This window comes from Chinchilla lanigera, unplaced genomic scaffold, assembly GCF_000276665.1.
Source record: "Chinchilla lanigera isolate Chin_1 unplaced genomic scaffold, ChiLan1.0 scaffold00015, whole genome shotgun sequence".
Taxonomy (NCBI): Eukaryota; Metazoa; Chordata; class Mammalia; order Rodentia; family Chinchillidae; genus Chinchilla; species Chinchilla lanigera.
Window position 1 is genome coordinate 9,151,706 of NW_004955416.1, and position 23,936 is coordinate 9,175,641.

At 37.9% G+C, this 23,936-nt stretch overlaps 1 protein-coding gene across 3 annotated transcripts in view; it reads right to left on the reverse strand.

Moving 5' to 3' along the window:
- Window positions 1-23,936, reverse strand: part of Znf106 (zinc finger protein 106) — a 64,772-nt gene that overhangs the window by 32,894 nt on the left and 7,942 nt on the right. For all 3 annotated transcript variants that reach the window (XM_005381333.2, XM_013512461.1, XM_013512460.1), the window contains exons 3-5: window positions 21,988-22,073; window positions 7,504-7,565; window positions 1,144-1,344 (exon numbers count right to left, since the gene is read on the reverse strand). In XM_005381333.2, coding sequence (XP_005381390.1) covers window positions 1,144-1,344; window positions 7,504-7,565; window positions 21,988-22,071 — 347 coding nt within the window. In that variant the 5' untranslated portion in view covers window positions 22,072-22,073. The remainder of the gene's footprint in view (window positions 1-1,143; window positions 1,345-7,503; window positions 7,566-21,987; window positions 22,074-23,936) is intronic.

Below are 23,936 nucleotides of genomic sequence, written 5' to 3' on the forward strand. Positions count from 1 at the left end.
AAAAAAAAAAAAAAAAAAAAAAAAAGGATGGGATGTAGCTCAGTAGCACCGTGCTTATCTAGCACACACAGGTCCTAGGTTCAATCCCCAGTACTACAGAAGAAAAAAACTTAAAAAACTCATGAGGGAAAGAAGTAAAAAAAAAAAAAAAAAACATGAAGAAATGAGATTTTACAAATAGGTCATCGCAGAAGCATAAAAAAGACTCAAAGAACAGTAACAGTGTGATATCAAGGTCTACTCTGCTAAGATGCTTCTTACTCCCTGACTTAATGTTTAATCATTTATACATTTAAACTAACAATGCACAGATGTGTAAGAATAGAACCGAAGTTAGTCTCCAGAGGGTCCTACTTCCTAAAACAGAAGAGTCAATTCTGACTTTACTAAAAGTAAAGCAAATGTCATTTGAAGGACTAAGCAACTGAAGAATTCAAGAACCATGTCACTAATGACATTTTAAAACTAAAAGGTCTCCTTCAAAACTTGTTCAAAAAACCTCTAATATATGGTTTTCTCCCTTTCACTCATACCTGAAAATTTCTGCCTTATTAATTAAAGCTTTTTAGGATACAAAAACAAAGACATAATGTCTAATACTTGCATACATAAATGTAGGTAAAAAATTACTCAGTACAAACCACCAAAGGGTACTGCTCAAATGACCTTGGCACTATCAAATTTAAAATAAATTTATTAAATAAATATTTACAAAGGCACTTGTTATAAACTAAGCACTGTTAGTCACTGGGATTCAAAGACAGAGAAAAATCGAATTTGCCAGAGGCACCATGTTAATTCACAGCAGGTAAATATTGTAATTTATTCAGTATTTATACTCTCAATAGCTTTCCACTATAAAATTTGAATACCAATAAGAAGGGCATAAACATAGTTACCAAAACAGCAAAAACTTCAGGTGTGTAGCTAGTGCTAGCTTATGTCAGGACAATCGGAGTTTGTGGGCTTTTTTTTAGGGTAAATAATACATTAATTAAAGAAAGCATTTCATTTTCTTTTATTCAGAAGACTACAACCTCAGGCTAAACTTTTAACTAAAGGTAAATGCTATAGACTGAAAAGTACAAAAATGTATTCTTGACTATGTTGTTACGGACATGATTAAAAAAAATCATTACTTACCGACTTTGTTCTTTCCTTTGTTTTATTAACTGAACAAGTTCCTTGTCAAAATATTCTTCTTCCTCTTCTTCTCCCTTTCCATCTTCTTCTCTTTCCTGGGCATCAACATTATCTTTGTGCAACTGGCCAGAAATGTGCTTTGCATATGCAGAGAGACCCACTATTGTGACTCTGCATACTCGGCAATCATGACTACTGTCCCTAGGGAGAGAGGGAGATGAGGGACATTCAATTCTCCCTACTGGCATGGCACACTCACGAGATGTGTTACGTTTCCTCTTAAAGACACTGCACAATTTGGCACAGTGGAGAATTAGTGCTCATCAATTGTAATGCTCCTTTCATCACTTTTAATAGTTTTGTTCATAAGTTACTTTTGAAATCAATTTTACATTCTTTTCCAGCAATCAAGAGGCAATACACTTCAGATTAACGTGCTTTAGGAGGAGAGATCTTCTTGAATTGCTGTACTTAAGATCTTGCCAGAGGAAACGTGGTGAAAGGGGAGGCAGGGCAGGGGGCTCAGAGCAAACACAACTTGCTCTGGAGCACACCCATGGTGCCAGCTGCACTCAGAGAGCCTGGTGACAGTGCTTGGATTTAACCTCCTGCTCTGGAGAGTTCTTCCAGTCAAAGTTAAGGGGTGGAGAAATGAGTAGGTGGCACAGCCAATCCCAACAAGTGGCTAAATCTGAACAGCTGGCACTCTGCCTGGAATGTGCAGATTCTGATAGCAGTCGTCCTCAGCAGCTTTTTTTGATCTGGATGATACATGTGACCTACACTCTGCTTCAGAAGGGCTTATTTTAAAGGGAATGGAAAGCATTTCAGATGTGGGACGTTAACAGCTGTGTTAGGCAAATGTTTTTTCTCAAGTTTCAGAAAATGCTATAGTTCAGAGAGAAGCAAAACTAGGTTTTCATTTAAACTGGACAGAATAATATTTTTTCGTTTGCTTGACACACTTAATGGTGAAATTCATACTTGACCAGTCTTAAGCCAAAGTCTTAAAATCTACTCCAGGCCTGTAAGAGAACAACTATTTTGCCACTCTCTGGTATGAAATCCCTTGATGGGTCAGCTGTCTATACAGTCATGATGAGAAACATCTGAATGCCATGGCTACAGAGCGGTAGTATCCATTCAAAAATCCAAACTGGCTTGATCCCATATCATATGTCTTGAGTTTATACTAGTTATATTTTTGTACTTCCTATATCAATCTATTAAAAAAAACAACATAAAAATACATGCTGTCTTTGGCCAGACAGAAACATACATTCATGAGTGCCTCTTACGCCTTCTCACATACACCTACCAGAACATGGGCAGAACTTATATTGATTACACCAGAAGAGATTTGAAACTGAGCATTTCATTTACTAGAAGATAATTTCTATTATAGATCACTTAATGTTCATTTAAAATCAAAAACCACCTCATTAAGCAACTGCTATATGTGAGGCACCACGATCATCCAGGATGGCAAAGTATAAATATTGGAACAATTTTCTGGAAGTTTACAATACTTTTTTTTTTTTAAGACAAGATCTCACTACCTAGTTCAGGCTGGCCTTGAACTCACTATGTAGCCCAGACTGTCCTCCAACTCACAACTTTTGCCTTGGCCTCCTGAGTGCTGGGATTACAGGCATGCACCACCATGGCCAGCTATATTAGAACAATACTTAAGGGGTGCGGCCCAATAGTAAGGTACTTGCCTAGCATAAGACCCTATGTTTGATCCTCAGCACCACAAAAAACAAACAAAAAAAATCGCACACAAACACAATACTGTTTCCTACTTTGTAAGCATCACAGAGAAGAGAAACATGGGAGAAAGTTTACAAATTTTCACTTTTTGGACTTTGTAACTCAAACTCAAATGTTGGTATTTTAAAGATTCATTTTAATGAGTTGTGACCAGTTTCCCTAAAAAAAATCAATACCTGATTACTCTGAATATCAAGATCTTAATTCCTTTTAATCCCACAGGTACTTCAATACATTATTTTCACTGAGAGTTTTCAACTGTACTTACTACACATATCTACTTAAAGAATAACCTTCAACTTTTCCCAGCTTTCCAGGAGTAGCAAGTAAATTGATGGTAGTTTATCCTAAGTGAACATTAACTTGCAATAGAAAATAAGCTGCTTCTCACAGCAACACGGACAGTTAAAAATGGGCAGCATACCTAATTTACACTACAACAGGATTTCAAATCAACTTAATTTTCCAGTGATGAAATGTTTTTGTCTTTAAACTCCCTAAAATCAGCCAGGCATAGTGACGCGTGCCTGTAATCCCAGCACTTGGAAGGCTGAGGCAGGAGGATTGTTGCAAGTTAGAGACCAGCCTGGGCTACAAAGTGAGCTCAAGGCCAGCCTGAACTGCATAGGAAGACCCTGTCTCAAAAACACCAAAAAAAACAAAAAAACCCACACTCCCTAAAATCATGTCTTCTACCTAAGAACTTATATAATGCTAAACCTCTATATTACAGTAGTAGTAGTAACACCATTCTACTAGGAACTTTAGTATAATCCCTAAAAAATTCTTAAATAAAAATTCCTGATTTTACCCTTATTTCTAAAATGCATAGTATATGTCTATAATCCTAGCATTCAGAAGGCTGTGGCAGGAGGACTGCTCCAAGTTCCAGGCCAGCCTTGGCTGCAAAGTGGGTTCAAGGCCAACCTGAACTACACAATGAGACCTTGCCTCAAAAAGAAAGAAAGAAAAAAGAACAAATTTTCTCATGTTCAAATCACCCCGATATCTCCCTCTCTCTCTTTCTCTCTCTCTAACAGACTGCTGAGCATAGTGACTCATGCCTATAATCCCAGCAATCAAAAAGCTGAGGCGGTAGGGTCACTGCGAGTTCAAGGCCAGCATGGGCTACATACTGTAGCGAGTTTAAGTCCAGCTTGAACTGCACAGAAAGGGCCTATTTTGAAAAAATCAAAAATAAATAAATAAAAATGGAACAGAGGTAGGACTACAGCTCAGTGGTATAGAACTTGACTAGCATGCATGAGAATCTGGATTCAATCCTAAGTACCACCAAAAAAAAAAAAAAAAAGACACCTAGAATGTCAGTGTGACCCTTTAAAATATTAAGGAACATAGCACAAAGTAGGCAGATTTCAATTTCAACCATATAACCTCTCTTTTATACACAATAGGCATTCATGCTTCAACATGTATCTGGGAAGCTATATGTTTTAAAAGGTTAATAGCAAACTAAATATTTATTGATGCCACTTATCAAATCTTTTATTAATAACCAGTTTAAATATCCTGTTTAAGTGCATACAATGATTAAAGAAAAATGTGCTGTTTTCGCTTTTTACCAAGTAAGGTAACACTTTTCCTCAGGGTGCCTGAATGGCCCAAATTAGCTTCATCCTGTTACCACACATTTTCTCCTCATGTGTGAAAGGCAGTCTTGGATATTCTCTGCGTAAGCTTTTCTTTATTAAGCTTGCTCTAACTACACTGCAACAGCTGCATGATAAATAAAGGTTTGAGTCTTTTTAACAGTATCTATCTGGAGAAACTACTTAGAGACCACACATCTGAACAAATGTGTCAGGAAAAAATAAAGAAGTGTTACAGATGTTCATGATCATGAACCAAAGAGGACCAGTTACTTCCTTTACATTCAAGTTTGCATTCAAAGCTTAAAAAATAGGTACTTTACAATTCCTCATCAAATCACTACCAGAACTTATAGATACAACTATAAACAGAAAGTCTTAACATCAGAAAGCCCATAATTAAACATGAAATCCAGAGGAAATAATCACAAACTGAGACGAATAGGAAAAAGGAATGATTGGATGGTTCTTTGTCCCTATGGTATGAACTAGTGATGATTGTCTGTCCTAACAATAAATGTTCAAAACCAGTACATAATTATATGTGTGTATTTTTTAGATACAGTTTTGTCAGATTTTTTTCTTGCTATATATGCTATCTCCCCTCTCCATTTTTATAGTACTTAGTGATACTGACGATTGAACCTAGGGCCTTCACATCCCATCCTTTGCTTTATTTTTAATGTTGAGACAGAGTCTTGCTAAGTCATTAAGTTGCCCAGGCTAGGCACAAACTCGCAATCCTCCTGCCTCAGCTTCCTAGAGTGCTGGTATTACAGGTGTGAGCATGCCTAGCTTCCCTTAAAATTTTTTATAGGCCAGAAAACCATATAAAACTTGTTAGCACTGCATCTAACATATGAAAGAATTAATACTAAAATGCTCTCCTCACCAGGTTTGATGGTGCACGCTTGTAATCCCTGCACTCAGAAGGCTGAGGCAGGAGGATCACTGTAAGTTCAAGGCCAGCCTGGGCTACAAAGTAAGCTCAAGGCCAGCCTGAACTGCATAGTGAGACCTTGTCTCAAAAAGACAAAAATAAATAAATACATAAAATACTCTCCTCTAAACACAATGAATTAGGGTACAAAAGCTGACAATTATATTAGCAGCGCAAATACTTTTAATGTTCTTTTATGTACAAGAGTAAATACATAGGGCCGGGGATATAGCTCAGTGGCATAAGTGCTTGCCTGGTAAGCCTGAGGTCATGAGTTCGATTCCCAGTACCAAAAAAAAAAAGAGTAAATACATAGGAAGAAGTCTGGGTAGTATGTACTCTAAACTGTTGACTCTTCTCTAAGACAGAAGTGGGATTTAAAAGGGTTAGGACACGGAGACGTCTACTTTCTTTTACTTTTTATGATTCTGAACTCATTATGAATATGAATCTTACCTAATCAAAATTTGTTTTTTAAAATTTTACATGGCTGATTTCTGAATTAAATAAGACACTAGCATTGGAATGCAATCAGCTTCTCTCCTACTGACCGAAATTCTTGACCTCATTTGTTTTGTAGATTTTAAAATATAGTACATACAGGGGAGGTGGCAGGTAAATAGTCCAGAAGGTAAACTCCGGAAGTCTTTTGGAAATGGAGTTTTTAAATAGTTAAAATGATCCACATAGAATCAATAATTACATTTCATAGGTTTCCAGTGCTAATGAGTTAGAGATCACATATACTTGAGTAATATGATATCGGTTTCCCCTACACTAAATCTGACAGAAATCTTCTGTATACTGTTGCTAAACCTAACTTTCACCCAGTATGGAACTGGGGACGGGGCACAGAAAAAGTCCATTAATATGCTAAAGAAATGCTGAAAATTTAATAACATATAAATTTGCCCACAAAAACCAAAAAAAACAAAAACAAAAACAAAAAAACCTATATGGCTTAAAGTAATGTTAATACAGTGCCAGAAAAAAAAAAAAAAACAATGTCAGGCTGGGTGTGGTGGCACACAACTACAATCCTCGCATTCTGGAGGAATATTTTACCGTGAGTTAAGGCCATCCTGGGCTACATAGAGAGTTCAAGGACAGCCTGAACTACATAGTGAGACCCTGTTTCAAAATAAACAAAAATGCCAAAGACCTAGGATGACATCCTGATCAAAACTTTTAACTATTATTCATGGAATAAAATATAATTCATATTTCTTAGTTTCCCAATGTCTCTTTGTTTATTCAGTCTCTAAACTTCAAATTCACAGAAGTCAGAAACATCAAAAAAAGGAGCTAATGACAGACATGGAAATACAAATAGGCTACATTTGCTTTTTAAAGTTGCTTATTAGATTTTCTTCCCTTAAACATTTCAATCTTTTAATTAAAAAAGAACATCCTCAAGTACACTTAAGGTCTGTAATTGGATTTTGTTTATGAGAGTCAGTGTATAACAGTCTGGACTTCTCAGATTATTTCAGCAACATGCAGGTTTCTGGTATCCAGTAATTTATAATACTTGTAAAGCGAAAATATGAGAGATCCTAGTTGTAAAGTTATTGAGCAGGAATGAGACAGCCTTCTAATGAGAAAGCTACACCATCTCAACTCAACTTTATTATAACTTTACTATAAGCTACTTTCCAGACCTGCTGTGAATTCTACACATGTGAGATGCACAAAGGTATTAGGATATACCACTTCTTTTTTAAAGAAAAAAAATATAAAATTTCCAAACAAGATAATAGGAGGGTAACAATGGTTAATACATTGTGTACTGTTATCTTTAAATTAGTTACTCAGAGTACAAGATATCGGCATTTAATTGTCCAAACAATATTAGCACAAACCTTTCTTTTCAATGAATAAGAGAAATTAAATTTGCTGTACTTGTTATTAATTCTAAACGACTGTTCTATGCCATAAGACAACATTCATTACACTGGGTTACTACAAAATAAACTGACAAGGACAATCGGCTTGCACCCCCATTCACAAATTTATGGAAGACAGCTGTTCCCATACCTGCCCTTCAGGTTCTCAAGTTCCCTGTGATGCAACATGCTCCGCATGTGTTCGTCCATCTCCTTCAAAATTAAAGAAAGCAGATTAAACTAAGGGAGATTGCTTTGAGGAGGGAAAAAATTAAACTCCTCTGTTCCTGTCCAATCAACAATTGAGGATCAAATTCCCTCTGCTTATTTGTGATTGCTCTTCTCAATTCAATATTGACATCAGTTTTTATTAAATAATTATTTGGCTGTGTTTTTTACATATTTCATTTTTATTTATTTTTGTTTTTTGAGATGGGGTCTTTTTTTTTTCCCCCTGCCTTAGCCTCCTGATTGTACTACTACACCTGGCCATTTTTTTTTTTTTTTTTGGTACCGGGAATCAAACTCAGGACCTTGCACTTGCCAGGCAGGTGCTTAGGCTGCTGAGCTATATCCCCAGCACTCGTATTTTATTTTTAAATAAAAGGAATTCTTAGGCACAGCTAAGTGGCTTTCCAAAATGGTTAGAAAGTTATCTTGAGGAGGCAAAAGACAAGAATAAATTATGTATGTTAAATTCTGTCCTGTTACATAGAATTTACCAAAGTTTATTTTAAAAACCTCTCAGCCAGGCACAGTGCCCAAGCCTAAATCCCAGCTACTTGAAGACTTCAGTATGAAGACTGCACAAGATTAAGGCCAGGCTGGGCAACTTAGCAAGTCTCCATCTCAAAATGAAATATAAAATATAAAGGACTATAGCTCAGTATGGCACTTGCCTAGAATTCCATAGGCCCTCATTCAATCCCCAGTAATAGAAGAGGGGGGAAGTGAGGCACCTCTCAAATCACTTCTTTTTCACCATTTTGCTACTTGGGTTGTCTGTTTGTTTTTGGAGACAGGGTCTTGCTTTGTATTGCAAAACTGCCCTTGAACTCACTATGTAACCTGGGCTGGCCTCAAATTCCCAGTGATCCTCCTGCTTCAGCCTTCCCTGCCACAGCCTTCAAGTGCTGGGATTATAGGCATGCACTGCCACACCTGCAGCTATTTTGCTACTTTTATCCACTCTCTTTGACTATTCAACTGAAAGTTTCTCAAGAGTAAGCTACAGCTTGCTCTTATGGTTCAACAGAACCTGGCATGCAGTTATCAATAAATATTTGTTGAATGAACACAGATGGCTACATCCACTCTAAATAGCAGTTACAAATATAAGTCTCTATATAGTAGATCAGGACATTTTAAAAATATTTTCAGCTTGGCATGACGGTGCACACCTGTAACCCCAGTATTCTGGAAGGCTAAGCCAAGAGAATGAAAGTTTGTGTATAGCCCAGGCAACTTAGTGATTTAGGAAGACCCTGTATCAAAATAAAAAAGGACTTGTAGCCCATTGTGAAAGCCCTGGGTCCAATCCCCAGTACCATCAAACAAACAAACAACAACAAAAAAGCAAAACTTTGCTCAATCACTGCTTTCTCTTTACTGACCACTTCTCCTCTTCCTCTAATTGGTTTGTTTGGGTCTAATGAAAAGTTTGAACAGTTACTAAGTTCCCCAACTCTACCCTGCCATCTTACCCTTAATGGGAAGAAAATAAAATCCGTAAAAAAGATGTCATTTAAAAATATATGCATACACACACACACACACACTCTCTCTCTCTCTCTCTCTCTCTCTCTCTCTCAAAATACAAAAATACAAAGATCTGTAAATGTCTATCTCGCCACCATGCCAAAGTATATACATCCAGCATCCCCTACAGCAGTGGTGGCAAACCTATGGCATATGTGCTACAGTGGGCTATTTGTATCACTGAAAGCTCTAAAAGGTTTACCATCACTGCCTTAGAGAATGACTACTTACATATATAATACTAAAGGTCCAAGCTCTCTGGGAGGACAAGACAGGGTTGCAAGTTCAAACCCAGCTTAGGCACTTTATCAACTTATGGAGGCCATGTCTCAAAAAACTGGCCAGAGGCTGGGTGTCATGGTGCACACCTGTAATCCCAGCACTTGGGAGACTGAGGCAGGAGGGTCACTGCAAGTTCAAGGTCAGTCTGGGCTACGTAGTGAGTTCAAGGCCAGCCTAAACTACATAGTGATACCCTGAATCAAAAAAAAAAAAAAAAAAAACAAAAAAACACAATCCAATCCATCCAGACATACACAAGTACTGGCCAGGTGTGGTAATGCCTGAAATCCCAGCACTTGGGAGGCTGAGGCAGGAGGACTGCTATGAGTTTGAGAGCAGCCTGGCCTACATAGTGAGTTCAAGGCCAGCCTGAACTACACAGCAACATTCGTCTCAACCCCTTCCAGATTAACAGGTGCATATAGCTCAGTGCAAAGATCCTCAGTTCAATCTCAAGTACCAGAAACAAAAAGAAGGGGAGTATTACTTTACCCATGCAAAATGCCTCAAACATTTTTTTTTTGTGATAGGAAAAATAATCTTTATTTAAATAAATAAAAACAGGTTAAGATGCCAATGTAAGAGTTATTACCTATAATTTCACAGTTAAGACTTCTTTTACTGTGCTGGGGATTGAACCCAGGACCTTGTGCATGCAAGGCAAGCACTCTGCAATTGAATTACATTCCCTGACCCTACAGCTTAAAGACTAAAAAATAAATCTTTGGTCTGTTGGCTCTTTTATATTCTTCTTTTTGAGACAGGGTTTCACTATGCAGTTCAGATTGGCCTTGAACTCAACTTTGTAGCCCAAGCTGGCCTCAAACTTGCAGCGATCCTCCTGCCTCAGCCTCCTGAGTGCTGGGATTACAGGCATGTGCCACCACTCCCGGGCAATCTGCTGGCTCTTTAATTCACAGTTCTCCCTCAGTTTTTCTGACCTTTTTTCTACCTTTTATTGTTGTTATGATGATTATCAGCCACAGCCTCTTTTTTAGGTCTCTTGAGTCACTTTCACAAACCAGGATTTTTGAAGTAAAAGTCTTAAGAAAGAATGGAGAAGAGTAATGCATGTTATCTATATTCCAGACAATCGGGTCAAGTATCTGACTGGCAGCACTAGAAAGTTTTTCATTTAATTCCAAACTTAGAGAAATAAACTTGGAAGATTAACTGGCTCATCATCTATGGTAGTTCCATAGACACAGTTAGCCTCATGTTCTTTCAGCCTTTTGATTGGAACCACATGACAAGCATTACATTTGTAGTTAGCCATCCTTTTAGCTGTTCTGGGATTTTTCTTTTTGCATGACGCCATGTAGTACTGTGACCTGCTGGCTGCCATCCTGTGGTTGTGTTATAAGGACATATTTTTTTAAGGCTTCTGGCTCCATGAGGCCTTATCTCGAAGCAGTGTCTCTCAAGATTCCTGAAGGACGTGTCTCCAGAAGAGGAATATGACCCTTCTTTATGAGGGCTCCTACAGTTCACAGGAGGAACTGCTACATAGTCTTTCCAATGAAGTTTCTCTAAAGACCCTCAGTTGGCATGATTAGTCCCATATTTAAACCCTGCCTTTTTTCTTTACAGGGTACCAAATGGAATTCTACAAAAAGTAACATAAAAAGCTCACTACACACTTAAAAATAAAAATTTTAGTTTACTGTTGGCATTCCTAATCTAATGTACTAGGCCTTGAGCCAAACGTTTACATTTGCCAAATCATTTTTATCACTTCCACATTTTCTAACATGAATAGCAAAGTACTGCTGAGGGAATATTAATTTCCTAAGAACACAAGGATGTAAAAGTTAACTCCCTCACTCAGCAGATATTTATCAAGGGCTTACTGTATGCCAAGTATAAATGTGAAAAGATGCCCTCAGAGTCACAGATAGAGGTGATCAAACTAGGACTCAAACTCAGTTCTAACACCACAGCTAATATTTCAAACTCCATGTTAGGGGCTGGGGATTTAGCTCAGCGGCAAAGCGCCTGCCTGGCAAGTGCAAGGTCGTGAGTTCGGTTCCTGGTACCGGAGAAAAACCAAAACAAAAAAAAAAATCAAACTCCATGTTAACTGAAAGCATCGCATGAGTTGGGATACTGTTCAGTTGGTAGAAACAGTACAGTTCAACAACTTACTATTATTTATCTTCCACAATGTGACAAACAAGGTTGTGATTCAAAACATTTCCTTTAGATGGCAGTTTTACTGAAGATGACCTTCATTGCCTTACTGTCTCTACAAATTCTTCACTTGAACAGAACTTTACATGGGATCCCATCTAGCCACAACCAACTGGCCTCTAAGTGGCACACTAGAACACACTTGAACAGTTTTCACTGAGGTTAATGACAGAATACATCTATGCATATATGCAGAAGAAAATCTACGCATATATACAACAGTTTCAAGCCCTTATGCCTCCTCTTGTTCAATTTTTCCTTGATTTCGATTCTTATCCGTATGTCAAATCTCCTTTCCTAGAACTAAATTTAAATGAGTTCTGTTTGTTGAAACAAAGCCTTGGTTTTTGTTTGTTTGTTTGTTTGTTTTTGAGACAGGGTCTTGCAATGCAGTTCAGGCTGGCCTTGAATTTGTGGCAATCCTCTTGCCTCAACCTCCTGTGTACTGGGGGATTACAGGTGTGTACCACCATTCCTAGCCACCAAGCCATTTCTGATCCAAGCTATCTCTGATTTACTGAAATATATATATACTTTACAGGTAAAATTCCCTCCCATTTTGCTCTAAGGAATGAATACAAATAGTGAAACAACTGAGTTTTCAAAATAAGTAAAGATAATAACCAGCCAAATAAAGAGACTAGCAGCAAAATACAGCTTCTCAGAGATAATAGAATAGAAATACTTGGAAAAAAACTTGGTGAAGAGAAAAAAAGATCTCCAGGAATCAGGACAGAGCTGACAGAAAACTACAAACTACAGAGAAGCTGGAGAAATGTAACACAATGCAGAGAAAACAACAAAGCAGTCTAGAAACCACCCTGGCTCCCAGGAGGAGAACCTGTGTCTGCTGACACAAGGCAGGGCTAGAGTGGGTCAGAAGCTCCAGGGAGCCGGAAAAAAAAGGACCAGTTGGCATTAGTCCCAAGAAAAGCCCATGGCTACTGTAAACTACAAAAACAGTGGAGTTTTACTCCAAAAGTGACTCCTTCCTCAAGGCAAGCTAGAGCTGAAGAAGAAATCCAGTACAGTGCCCATCATATTTGAGAGGCTTCAATCAGGAGCCATTCTGGGAAGGGGTTAATTGTTGAAGACTGAGCTACAGAACAACTACACTTCAGGGTTTCTGCTGTCACCCTGTCAAAGTGACTGTGTGGGAGATAGCCACAAGAGACAGTCACAGAGAGGATGCGGGCTGGACACAGACCCCCTGAGAAGTTTAAACACAGGCCAGGAAGGACATGGGGACCCTACCTTCTGTGGTGAGAAGCCACGCCAGTCCTATATGGCTTTCAGGGGTGTCTGGTCTGAAAGTGTTGGCAGTAAGTCCAGTGGTCTACTTGAACCCCTTGTCCCACTCTCTAGATCCAGCACAGAACTCAGAGTCTGTTTGTTTTCCCATCTACCAAGGATAAACATCAGCCTGGACTCACAAGGATCCTCCTGCCTCAGCCTCCCGAGTGCTGGGATTACCGGCGTGCGCCACCATAACTGGCTCAGCCTCACATTTTGGTGTGTGAATTCTGAATCCAGCTTCGCCTTTCCTGCTGGGCCCGGTTGGTCAGTGGTGTCCACCCTAAGGACACTGCCACTCTGGCACTTCCCTCTGTGCACTCCATGTCACAGCTTTTCCACCTAGTTTTATAGAATGGGTTGGTTAGGTGCTCCCCCTTTCTCCAGAGGCCCCTCTATCTGTACACTCCAGGCTATGCCAACTATCCAAGCTGATGTTTATCGTTGGTCCCAAGCACTGAGATTATAGGTGTTGTGTCACCATGCCCAGCTCTACCCCTTTAATAGGATCTCAATCTCACTTTTTTCCCTTCACTTTATTTCATAAATTTTACTTCTTTCATTTTCCTATTCCCTACCCCCATCTTTACTAGTATAACCATTAAGCTTTATTAATTTTTAGACAGTTACCTGTGTATTATTATTGTTGAATTCTTTGCTATTGTTAATGGAGATATAGTTGTTGCATTTAATAGATATTCACTGTACATCATTATTTGTTTTGTCTTTGTGTCTATATTATAATCATAGGTTTCCTTTCTATGGTTAAGCGTGTTACTACAGTGGTAGCTTTTATTGATTCTTATGGTGCATCGATATCCAGTTTGTCTTTTCTTTTTTTTTTTTTTTGGTCTCTTTGAAATAGGTTTCACTAAGCAGTTCAGGCTGGCCTTGAACTCACTTTGTTGCACAAGCTATCCTCCTACCTTAGTCTCCTGCGTGCTGGGATTACAGGTGTGTGCTGCCATGCCTTGATCCAGTTTGTCTTTGACTCTATTATTGTTGATGATTTTGTTGCTATGGCTAGTTGGCATAGTTACTGCTATTAATTAGTTTTTACTGTATGTCAGTCTCAGGTTTCTCTCTGTGTCATCAACAATATTGTGGTTCATTTCTGGAGAAGTAGGTGCTGGGACAATTACACTACAGCCTCCCCTCCTAAATTAATGTACATGGTTGGATCTTTGGACAGAGGCAAAGGTCTATAGTTAGCCACACCTTCAGGACATCACTGAAAAGTAGACACTAGAGAGATCTCCACACTTACAACAAAGTATTTCCAACATAATGGAGCTTCCTCAAATCTCACAAAAATAAACAACAGAAATATAAGAAGACAAGCCAACAAAATGCCTCTAAAAATCTCCCAACTTCCCCAAAGCTGATCCATATGGCATCAATGGAGAGGAAATCAAAAGCCAAACCACTGAATACAAAACAAGAGGAGACGAAAAGATCAATAAGGTGCTTGGTGAGTTCACAGAAGATATAACTAAACAAACAATGAGCTTAATAAACAAGATCAATGAGCTAACAGAAGATACTAATAAATAGCTAGCTGAGCTAAATAAAATGAGACAAAATATAACTGACTAGTTTAGCAAATACTTGGAATCCATGAAAACATACCAAACAGAAATCCAGGAGATTAAAAATTCTATTGAAAGTATGGGCAACAGAAGTGACCAGTGTGAGGGGACAGTGTCAGAACTAGAACACAGAACTAATGCAGGTGACCATATACTCAAAGACACTTTAAAAACAAGAGAACATGAAAAATGAATCCAATAACTGCCACTGCAGATGACACAAAAAGACTAAAATAAGATTAGTCAGAATTAGTAAAAAAGCAGAAGATGGCATAAATGGCATAAAAAAACTGTTTACAAAAATAGAAAACTTTCCCAAATACAGGGAAAGAACTTAACATATAGTAAGTGAGGCATTTAGAATCCCAAATAGCTATGATCAGAAAAGAACTTCTCCATGACAGGGCTGGGGATTTAGCTCAGCGGCAAAGCGTCTGCCTGGCAAGCGCAAGGTCGTGAGTTCGGTTCCTGGTACCGGAGAAAAACCCAAAAAAAAAAAACAAAAACAAAAAAAAAGAACTTCTCCATGACAAATCCTGATAAAAAAATCTCAGAAATCCAACACAAGGATGAAATCTTAAAAGCTGTTAGAAAAAAGCAATGAACTATTTATCAAGGTAAACCAATTAGAATTACAGCAAATTTTTCAACACAAGCCCAAAAGCTAAGACCACTTGGAGTAAAGTGTTTCAAGCACTAAAAACAAATAAACTAACCAACTAACTAACCCACACTGACATATCCTGCAAAACTATCATTAAAAATTCGAGAAATAATGAATGTCTTCCCTTGACAAAGAGCACCTTGAGAAACTCATAACCACCGAACAGCACTCCAAACACATTCTCAAGAATATCTTACAGAGAGACAGTGAAGTCAATAATGCCAAAAAGTGTAATGGAAAAAATATACCAGGCAGAGTGAGCAATCAAGGAGAGGGGGAAAAAAGATGTCAGCAACAGGAAAATAAATAGAAAAAAAACAATACCTTTCAGTAATAACTCTCAAAGTAAATGGTCTCAATTCCCCAATAAAGACAGACTGGATCAAAAAGCAAAACCCAACAGTATGCTGTATACAAGAATGTACATATTTAATCCAAAAAGAAACTCACAGACTAAAAATCAAATTATGGAAACAATATTCCATGCAAGAGGAACCTGAAAACAAGCAGGATTATCTACCCTATTTTTCAGATAAAGTGGACTTCAAGCCAAAACTCATTAGAAGAGGCATACTGATTAAGGGAACAACTCAACAGGAAGAGGTAACAATTATATATCCACTGAACACTAGTACACTCAACTTTATTAAAAAAAAGTCACTGGACATAAAAAAAAAAAAAAATCAAGAGCCAGGTGTGGTAGTGCATGTCTATAATCCCAGCCCTTGGGAGGCTGAGCAGGAGGATCGTTGCAAGTTCAAGACCAGCCTGAACTGCATAGTGAGATCCAAGTGAGCTCAAAGCCAGCCTGAACTGCATAGTGAGATCCTGTCACAAAAGACCAAAAAAAAAAAAAAAAAAAAAAATCAGATAACCATCAACACAATTATAGTGGAGGACCTCAATAACACATGCCTCAAATAAATTAACTAGATAAAAAAAAAAAAAAAATTTCAATTTCAGAGTAGAACCACACCTTAGAAAAAAATGAACCTAAAAAAATCTACAGAGTACTCTACCCATACATTTTTCTCAGCAGCATATGAAACTTCTTCCAAACAGACTACATACTAGCCCATAAAACATGCTTAAGTAAAAGAACTGAAATTAGCAAAAAGAACTGAAATTAGCCCATGTATATTATCAGATCACAGTGCAATGAAACTAGAAATCAATGGCCAAAGAAACCACAGAAATCATGCAAACCTGTGGATATTAACACATTATTGAATAATCAATGGGTCATAGAAAAAAAAAAATCAAGGAAGAAATTATACAGTTCCTAGAATCAAACAATGATGCTAGAATCTACAAGACACAAAGAAAGCAATCATAAAAGGGATGTTTATAGCAGTGAATACTCACATCAGAAAAACAGCAAGTCCAAATTAATTTAAAAAAAAAAAACAAATCTGTTAAACATGGTGGTGCACACCAATAATCCCAGCATTTGGGAGCATGAAGAAGGATTGCAGTGAATTTGAGGCTAGCTAGGTTACATAGTGAATTTAAGGCTAACCTGAAATGGAGACTCTGTCTCACAAAGAAAAAAAATCCATGCAATTAGAAGTGAAAAAGGTGAAATTACAACAGACACCACCAAAATCCAGAAGATTAACAGAAGCTACTTCAAAAACTTGCACTCCAATAAATTGGAAAATTCAAAAGAAATGGACAAATCCCCAGATTCATATGAATTATCAAAACTGTACCAAGAAGATATAAGAACACTTAATAACCCAATGACAAGCAATGAAATTGAAGCAGTAATAATAATAATAAAAAAAAAAACTACCAACTAAGGAAAGCCCAGGACCTGACAGATTCACAATTGAATTCTAAAAGAACCTCAGGCAGGATCAAACACCAATACTCCTCAAACTCTTTAATGAAACTGAAGGGGAATGAATACTGCCGAAGTTATTGTTGGAAAGTAGCATGATTCTGATCCCCAAACCAGACAAGAATCCAATACATTAATCAAACTAATTAACTGATTCAACTCATTAATTCATGATAGATGACACAGAAGAGCCCCCCCAAAATTCCACCAAAAAACTCCTAAAACTAATAACCAAATTTAGGATACAAAATCAAAACAAAAAAAAATCAACAGCATTCTTGTACACTAATAAAAAGAAAAAGAAATCAGGAAAACAATACCATTTACAATAGCAAGGAAAAATTAAATACACAGGGAATTAATCTAACTAAAGAAATTAAAGATCACTACAACAAAAACTACAGGAGGCCAGGAATATAGCTCAGCAGCACAAGCACCTGCCTGGCAAGCGTAAGGTCCTGAATTCAATTCCCAGTTCCAAAAAAAAAAAAAAAATTCTGAAAAAGGAACTTGAAGAGGACATCAAAAAAATGGAAAGATATCTCCTGTTCCTGGGTAAACAGAACCAATACAGTCAAAATGGCTATACTTCCAAAACTGATATACAGATTTAATATAATACCAATCAAAATACCAACAACATTCCACACAGAACTAGAGAAAATAATCCTAATACTCAACAAAACCAGAAGAGAGCCAAAATAGGAAAAACAATCCTGAGTAACAAGAAGAAAGCAGGAAGCACAACAATCCTAGATTTTAAGTTATATTACAAAGCTGAAATGATAAAAACAGCATGGTCCTAACACCAAAACTGACATGTGTCAATTGAACAGCATAGAAGATATAGAGGGGCTGGGGATATAGCTCAGCAGCACAGCACCTGTCTGGTAAACACAAGGTCCTGAGTTCAATTCCTGGTATAAAAAAATACAAGATGCAGAAACGACGTTAGATACATTTAGCTACATGATCTTTAACAAAGAGGCCAAAAACATATGCTGGAGAAAAAAAGATAGCCTCTTCAATAAATGGTGCCGGGAAAAACTGGCTAACCACATGCAGGTTGAATATAGAACCATATTTTTCACATATGCCAAACTAAAGTCAAAATAGGTCCAAGATCTAAACGTTAAAACAGAAACATTTGCCAGGCATGGTGGCACACACCTGTAATCCCAGCACTCAGAAGGCTAAGACAGGAGGATCACTGTGAGTTTGAGGCCAGCATGGACCAACACATAATAAGACTCTGTCTTAACAACAAAAAAAGGGAAGAATTTTCTGAATAGAACCCCAATTGCATAAGAAATAACATCAAGAATCAACAAATGGGACCATAGCAAATTAAAAAGCTTCTGACAGCAACAGAAACAACTAACAGCATAAAAAGACAACCTACAGCCGGGCGTAGTGGTGCACATGGGAGGCTGAGGCAGGAGGAAGGCCACGAGTTCAAAGCCAGCCTAGGCTACATAAGCAAGTTCAAGGCCAGCCTGCACTAAATGGTAAGACCTTGTCTCAAAAACAACAAAAAGACGACCTACAAAATAGCAAAAAATTTTGCCAGCTATTCCTCAGATAACAGGACTAAAATACAGAATATATAAAGAAATCCAAAAAACTAGACCCCTCCCCCATAGTAAAAGACTCAGTCAAAAAGTGGGCAACTAAAATGATTACATACTTCTCAGCAGAAGTACAAATGGCCAATAAGTACATAAAAAAATGTTCAACATCTCTAGTCATTAGACAAATGCAAATTAAAACAAAGATTCCACCTTACTGCATAAAGAATGGCTATCATCAAGAAATCCAACAACAACAAAAGTTGGCAAGGCTGTAGGGAAAAAGGAGCCTTTCTACATTTGTTGGTAAGAATGTAAACTAGTACAATTACTATGGATATCACTATGGAGATTCCTCAAAAACTAAAAATACAAATTTTATTCAACACAACTATTCCCCTTCTAGATCTCTTACCAAAAGAGTTAAAGACATAACATTACAGTGATATATAGACCATGTACAGAACATGTACACAACTCATAGCTCTCATGCAGCACAGTTCATAATAGCTAAATCTTGGAAGCAGCCCTTATGTCCATCAAAAACGAAAGGATAAAGAAACTGTGGTATTTACACACAATGAAGTAGTACTCTATCAAAAAGGGTAAACTTCAGTCATTTGTAAAAATTACTGGATTTACTTTGAGACTATAATGTTAAGTGAAATATATCAGCCATGCAAGCTTAAGTATCGCATGTTTTCTCTTACATGAGAAACTTAAAATATACATAAAGAGCAAAACAAAAGATAGATAATAGGAAATATGGAGACAGATCTTTTCCAAAAGGGAAAGGCATCAAGAGACGGAGGGAGGGGAAACTGAGATGTGTTATATACACATACCAACTCTCCATGATGAAGGTAATTATTACGTATCGCAAGCACATACTAATAAAAGAAAAATAATTAGACAAGATCCAACCACCAGCATAGGGTTAAAGTAACAGCCTCACATGCGTATCTTTTTGTATACAAGGTTTCTTCTTAGTTCTTTGTAGTTAGTATTATTGGGGGGGGGATCATCATTGAACAATTGCTAATCGACAATGTTAATTGGAAAACAATTAAGATTTTAAAATATGCATTTTTAACTCTAGGGCTTCTCAGACTTTTATATGTTAATTGGCATTAGGATACTCAAGAATGTAGTACACACCTTTGTCCCACTGAAGTCACCCTGAAACTTTTTCTCCTTTACAGCATAGTTGGAGAAACTAGGATTATACTCATTTGGAAAACTAGAGAAAAATCACTGCTTCAACATAAATTGTAAGTCTATCTAAAAATACCATATGTATTAGAGTGATCCCTTCCAACTAATTCATTTTGTTAATTTCTTAAACCATACTGTGTACTGAAACTATTCTTTCTCTTGTTGAATAATATACAATTGGCTTTCCCTGAGATAGGAGTACCTCCAGTGTTTGATTTAACTTTGTTATGGTCACAGGAAAGCATGAAGAGGTAAAAAACTTGTTTTAAACCAGAGCAGGGAGAAATGCTAAAAAGAAATGCTAAAAGAGAACAGCAAAATCATGGTATCACAGATAGGGCTGCCACTCTCCCAAAGTCTGATATCACATGTCTGACCAATGGGGCTACGTATCTCATACATTTTCTCCATCTCCCTCCAACTGAAAGCAGTCATAAGAATTCTAATTTACTGACAATTTATATAAACCCTGATCTAAAAATTTAAAACTAGAACATTCTTTTACTTTTACCTTCGTAAAAGCAGCAAGTTATTATTAAATATGATTTTAAAGCCTCAATTCATTTTTGAATCACTAACAGAAATCCTGAAAGGGGAAAATAACTTCATCCTAGCATCTTCAATACTCTTTATCAACTATCTTCAGTTAAATTACATGTTATAGTCCCAGCAGACCCAAGACAGAATTTGTGTTTGTTTTTTTTAATTTTTTGTTTTGTTTTGTTTTTTGAGACGGGGTCTCTGTAGTCCAGACTGGTTTTGAACTATATAGACCAGGCTGGCCTCAAACTCTCAGCAATCCTCCTGCCTCAACTTCCCGAGTACTGGGATTACAGGTGTGTACCACCATGCCCAGATGACAAAATTTGTTTTAATTGGATGAGCCTTCTAATCAACACGTACCACTATTGGCTCCAACCCACCTGTGTCTCTGTTAATGTTGCTCTTTGACCTAAAATATCTCTTCCCTTTTCACTAAAGTTGTCTCACTCCTAGGTATCTTTGATGGTTCACTGCTTCCACTCAGACTTTCCTGGCTAACCCAGCTCATTAATTTCCAGTTCTCTGAATTTCCAATGACAGTCTAGAACATCCTTCAGGAGGTTGAGGCAGGAGGATCATTATAAATTCGAGGCCAGCCTGGGCTACATAAGTGAGTTTAAGGCCAGCCTGAACTGCATAGTGAGACCCTGTCTCAGAAAGACAAAAAAAAGATAACATCTTTAGAGAGAATAAATCCTCCACATTTAAGCTAACAGCACTACTGTGAAAATAAATAGGTCGGGCAGGAGGATTGCTGCGAGTTCAAGGCCAGCCTGGGTTACAAAGTGAACTGCATAGTGAAACCCTGTGTCAAAAAGACAGGAAAAAAAAGAAAGAAACCAACCAACCAAGCAAATAATAAACACAAGAGAAGGTGATGAGTCAGACATATTGTACCCAATTTTCCTGAGGCACAAGTGAATTCTTTTTTTACATTTTCTTCCCTTCTCAGCACTGGGGATTGAACCCAGGGCCTTCACAGTGAGCTGTGTCCCAAACCCTTTTAAAATTTTTTACAACTTTGAGACAGGGTTTTACTAAGTCATTAAGTTGCCCAGGGTGGGCTCAAACTTGCCATCTGCCTGTCTCACCCTCCTAGAGTGCTGAGATTACAGGCTATCCACTCTGCCTGGGTTAGCTGGTTAAAGTCTTCGGGTAAAGGTTTGTTTTTCTTAAAGCAACATCGCCACCTTGTGGGCATCTAGGATACTGTTAATCTTACTGGTTTTGTTTTTTGTTGTTTTTTTTTTGTTTTTTTGGTTTTTTTTGTTGTTCTGTTAATCTCACTGTTAAATCCTCCTGTAGTGCACTTTTCACAAGGCTGGGCACAAAGAGAAAGCAGGTACATATTATGAACTGTATTCACTGAGTATTTAAGAATCAGAAGGTAAGGTAACCTCAAATAACCTATTTTTAAGATATTTTCTCTATCTTAAAACTGGCTACTAACTAAATTTCTGTTCCACCTTTGAGGATGCACAAATTTTGGGTAAAATTTAATAATGCAGCTTCTGGCTTTATGAAGCAATAACGGGAAGTACCAGCAAAATGAAACTACAGATTAGGAGAGATGCACAAATAAGACATCAAATAAGACATCACTAGAAGAGCTTTTACCCATTTACTAGTAAGATATCTCTAAAAAAATGTTCAGTCATAAAGCCTCAGATTCTCCTTCTTCCATTATTACCTTTTTTGAGCTGTACGCAATGTGGCACAGTATGCATTTTCGTTCTCGTACCATAGTGACCAGATCTGAAGCACCCAACGTCATACCTGCAATGAGGAAGTAACATTTAGTAACCATTCCCCAGACAGCATCTTTGATTCACCTCAATATAGCCAAAATTACAAACCCTGCCTACTCCTCACCTCCACCCTGCTCCGCCCACTATTCTCATCTCAATACATGTCAATTCCAACTTTCCAGGTACCCAGGGCAAAAGCTGTGAGGTTCATCCTTGATCCCTCTTTTGCACCCCATATCCACCCTCATCCACAAATCCTGTCCGTCTTACCTTGAAACATATCCAGCTTCTGACCCCTTCTCATTACCTATCACATCGCTCATCTCTCACATGGCTTAGCCCACTAACTCCCTACTTCCACGCTTGCCCTCTTGCAATCTACTCTCAAAACAGCAGCCAAGGATTCTCACAGCAGGAGTTGACCAACCCTTAACAATGTCTTTCTGCCCCTTTTATACTCTACCCAGGCTGCTGGGATTAGGGTGGTGCCAAACCAGTCTGTGAACTGATCCAGCAATCACCCACCTGCTAATCTCTTAATCCATCATTGCTCTACCAATCAATCACTCTAGATTCAGCCACCTCTGAAAATGGCCCATCTAAAACTGCATGAGGCTTTGCGGGGACATCTAGACACAAACAATAACAGTCCCTGCAGTGCACATTTTGTCCCTCCTCCCCTCATTCCTCTATCTCCCCATTAACTTGCTTAATTTTTTCATAGCATTGAGTTGATTGTTTCCACAGATCCAAAACAGTATCTCCTACCCCAAATGCTCTTGCAGTGTCATCTTGCCACTGCCAAGGTAGTCTGTTTCCCCTCCTCTGTGAACTATTTTGACCAGTAAAATACAGTAAAAATGACATCCTATAGCTTCGGAGTCTATGCTTTCAAAAATCTACAGCTTTTCCCTTAGCCTTCTTGCAGCACCTCCTCTTGGAACCGAGGCACCGTGCTGTGAAAAGCCCAACCACACACATGCACAGGCCCAGTGGGAAAGAACCAGGCCCAGCTGAGCACCACACCACAATCAGGGCCAGCTGACAGCGCATGACTAGGCCAGTCTGGAGAATTCCAGACTGATGACCAACTCCAAGAAAGACCAACAGATGAAGCATCCAAAGAGCCTTTTCAACCACAGAATTGAGAGAAATGATAGAATAGTTTTATTTTTAAGATGGTGTCATGTGGGGGAAAGTACCTAGGTCCAAACCCTCTCATTTGCAAATTGGAAGAAGTTACTTAAACTTTTTTTGTTGTTGTTCAATTTTTATTATTTACTAGTGCATAACAGTCAAATTCCTTGTGGAGAGCTGATACATATTCATAATACATCTCAGTTCTTTTTTTCATCCCCTTTTGCTCTCGTTTCCCTTCTCCCTCTATTTCTTGGTCCCCTTTCCTTTCACAAAGATCTCTCTATTATCTATCTTTTATTATGCTCTTTATGTTCTGAATTTCCCATGTAAGGGAAACTATTATACACTATTTAAGCTTGTGTATCTGATTTCATTTCACTTAACATTATGACCTCAAAGTGCATCCATTTTCCTACAAATGACTCAAGCTTATCCTTCTCTATGGCAGAGTAATACTCCATTATATATAAATACATTTTCTTTCTGTCAATTTGGGGGTAGCTTGTTATGCAGCAAGAACTATCTGAAACATGCAACTTTTTTTTCTTTTTTTGTGGTGGTGGTGAGGATTGAACCCAGGGCCTCATGTGTGCTAGGGAAGCACTATACTACTGAGTTATACCCCTAGCCCTAAACAAACACCTTTTACCACCTGACATCATATATGTTATTCTCTATGTGCTCCAATTGAAACTTAAGTTCCATAAAAGTAGGGACTTTATATATTTTGATCACTAGTGTGTGTGTGTGT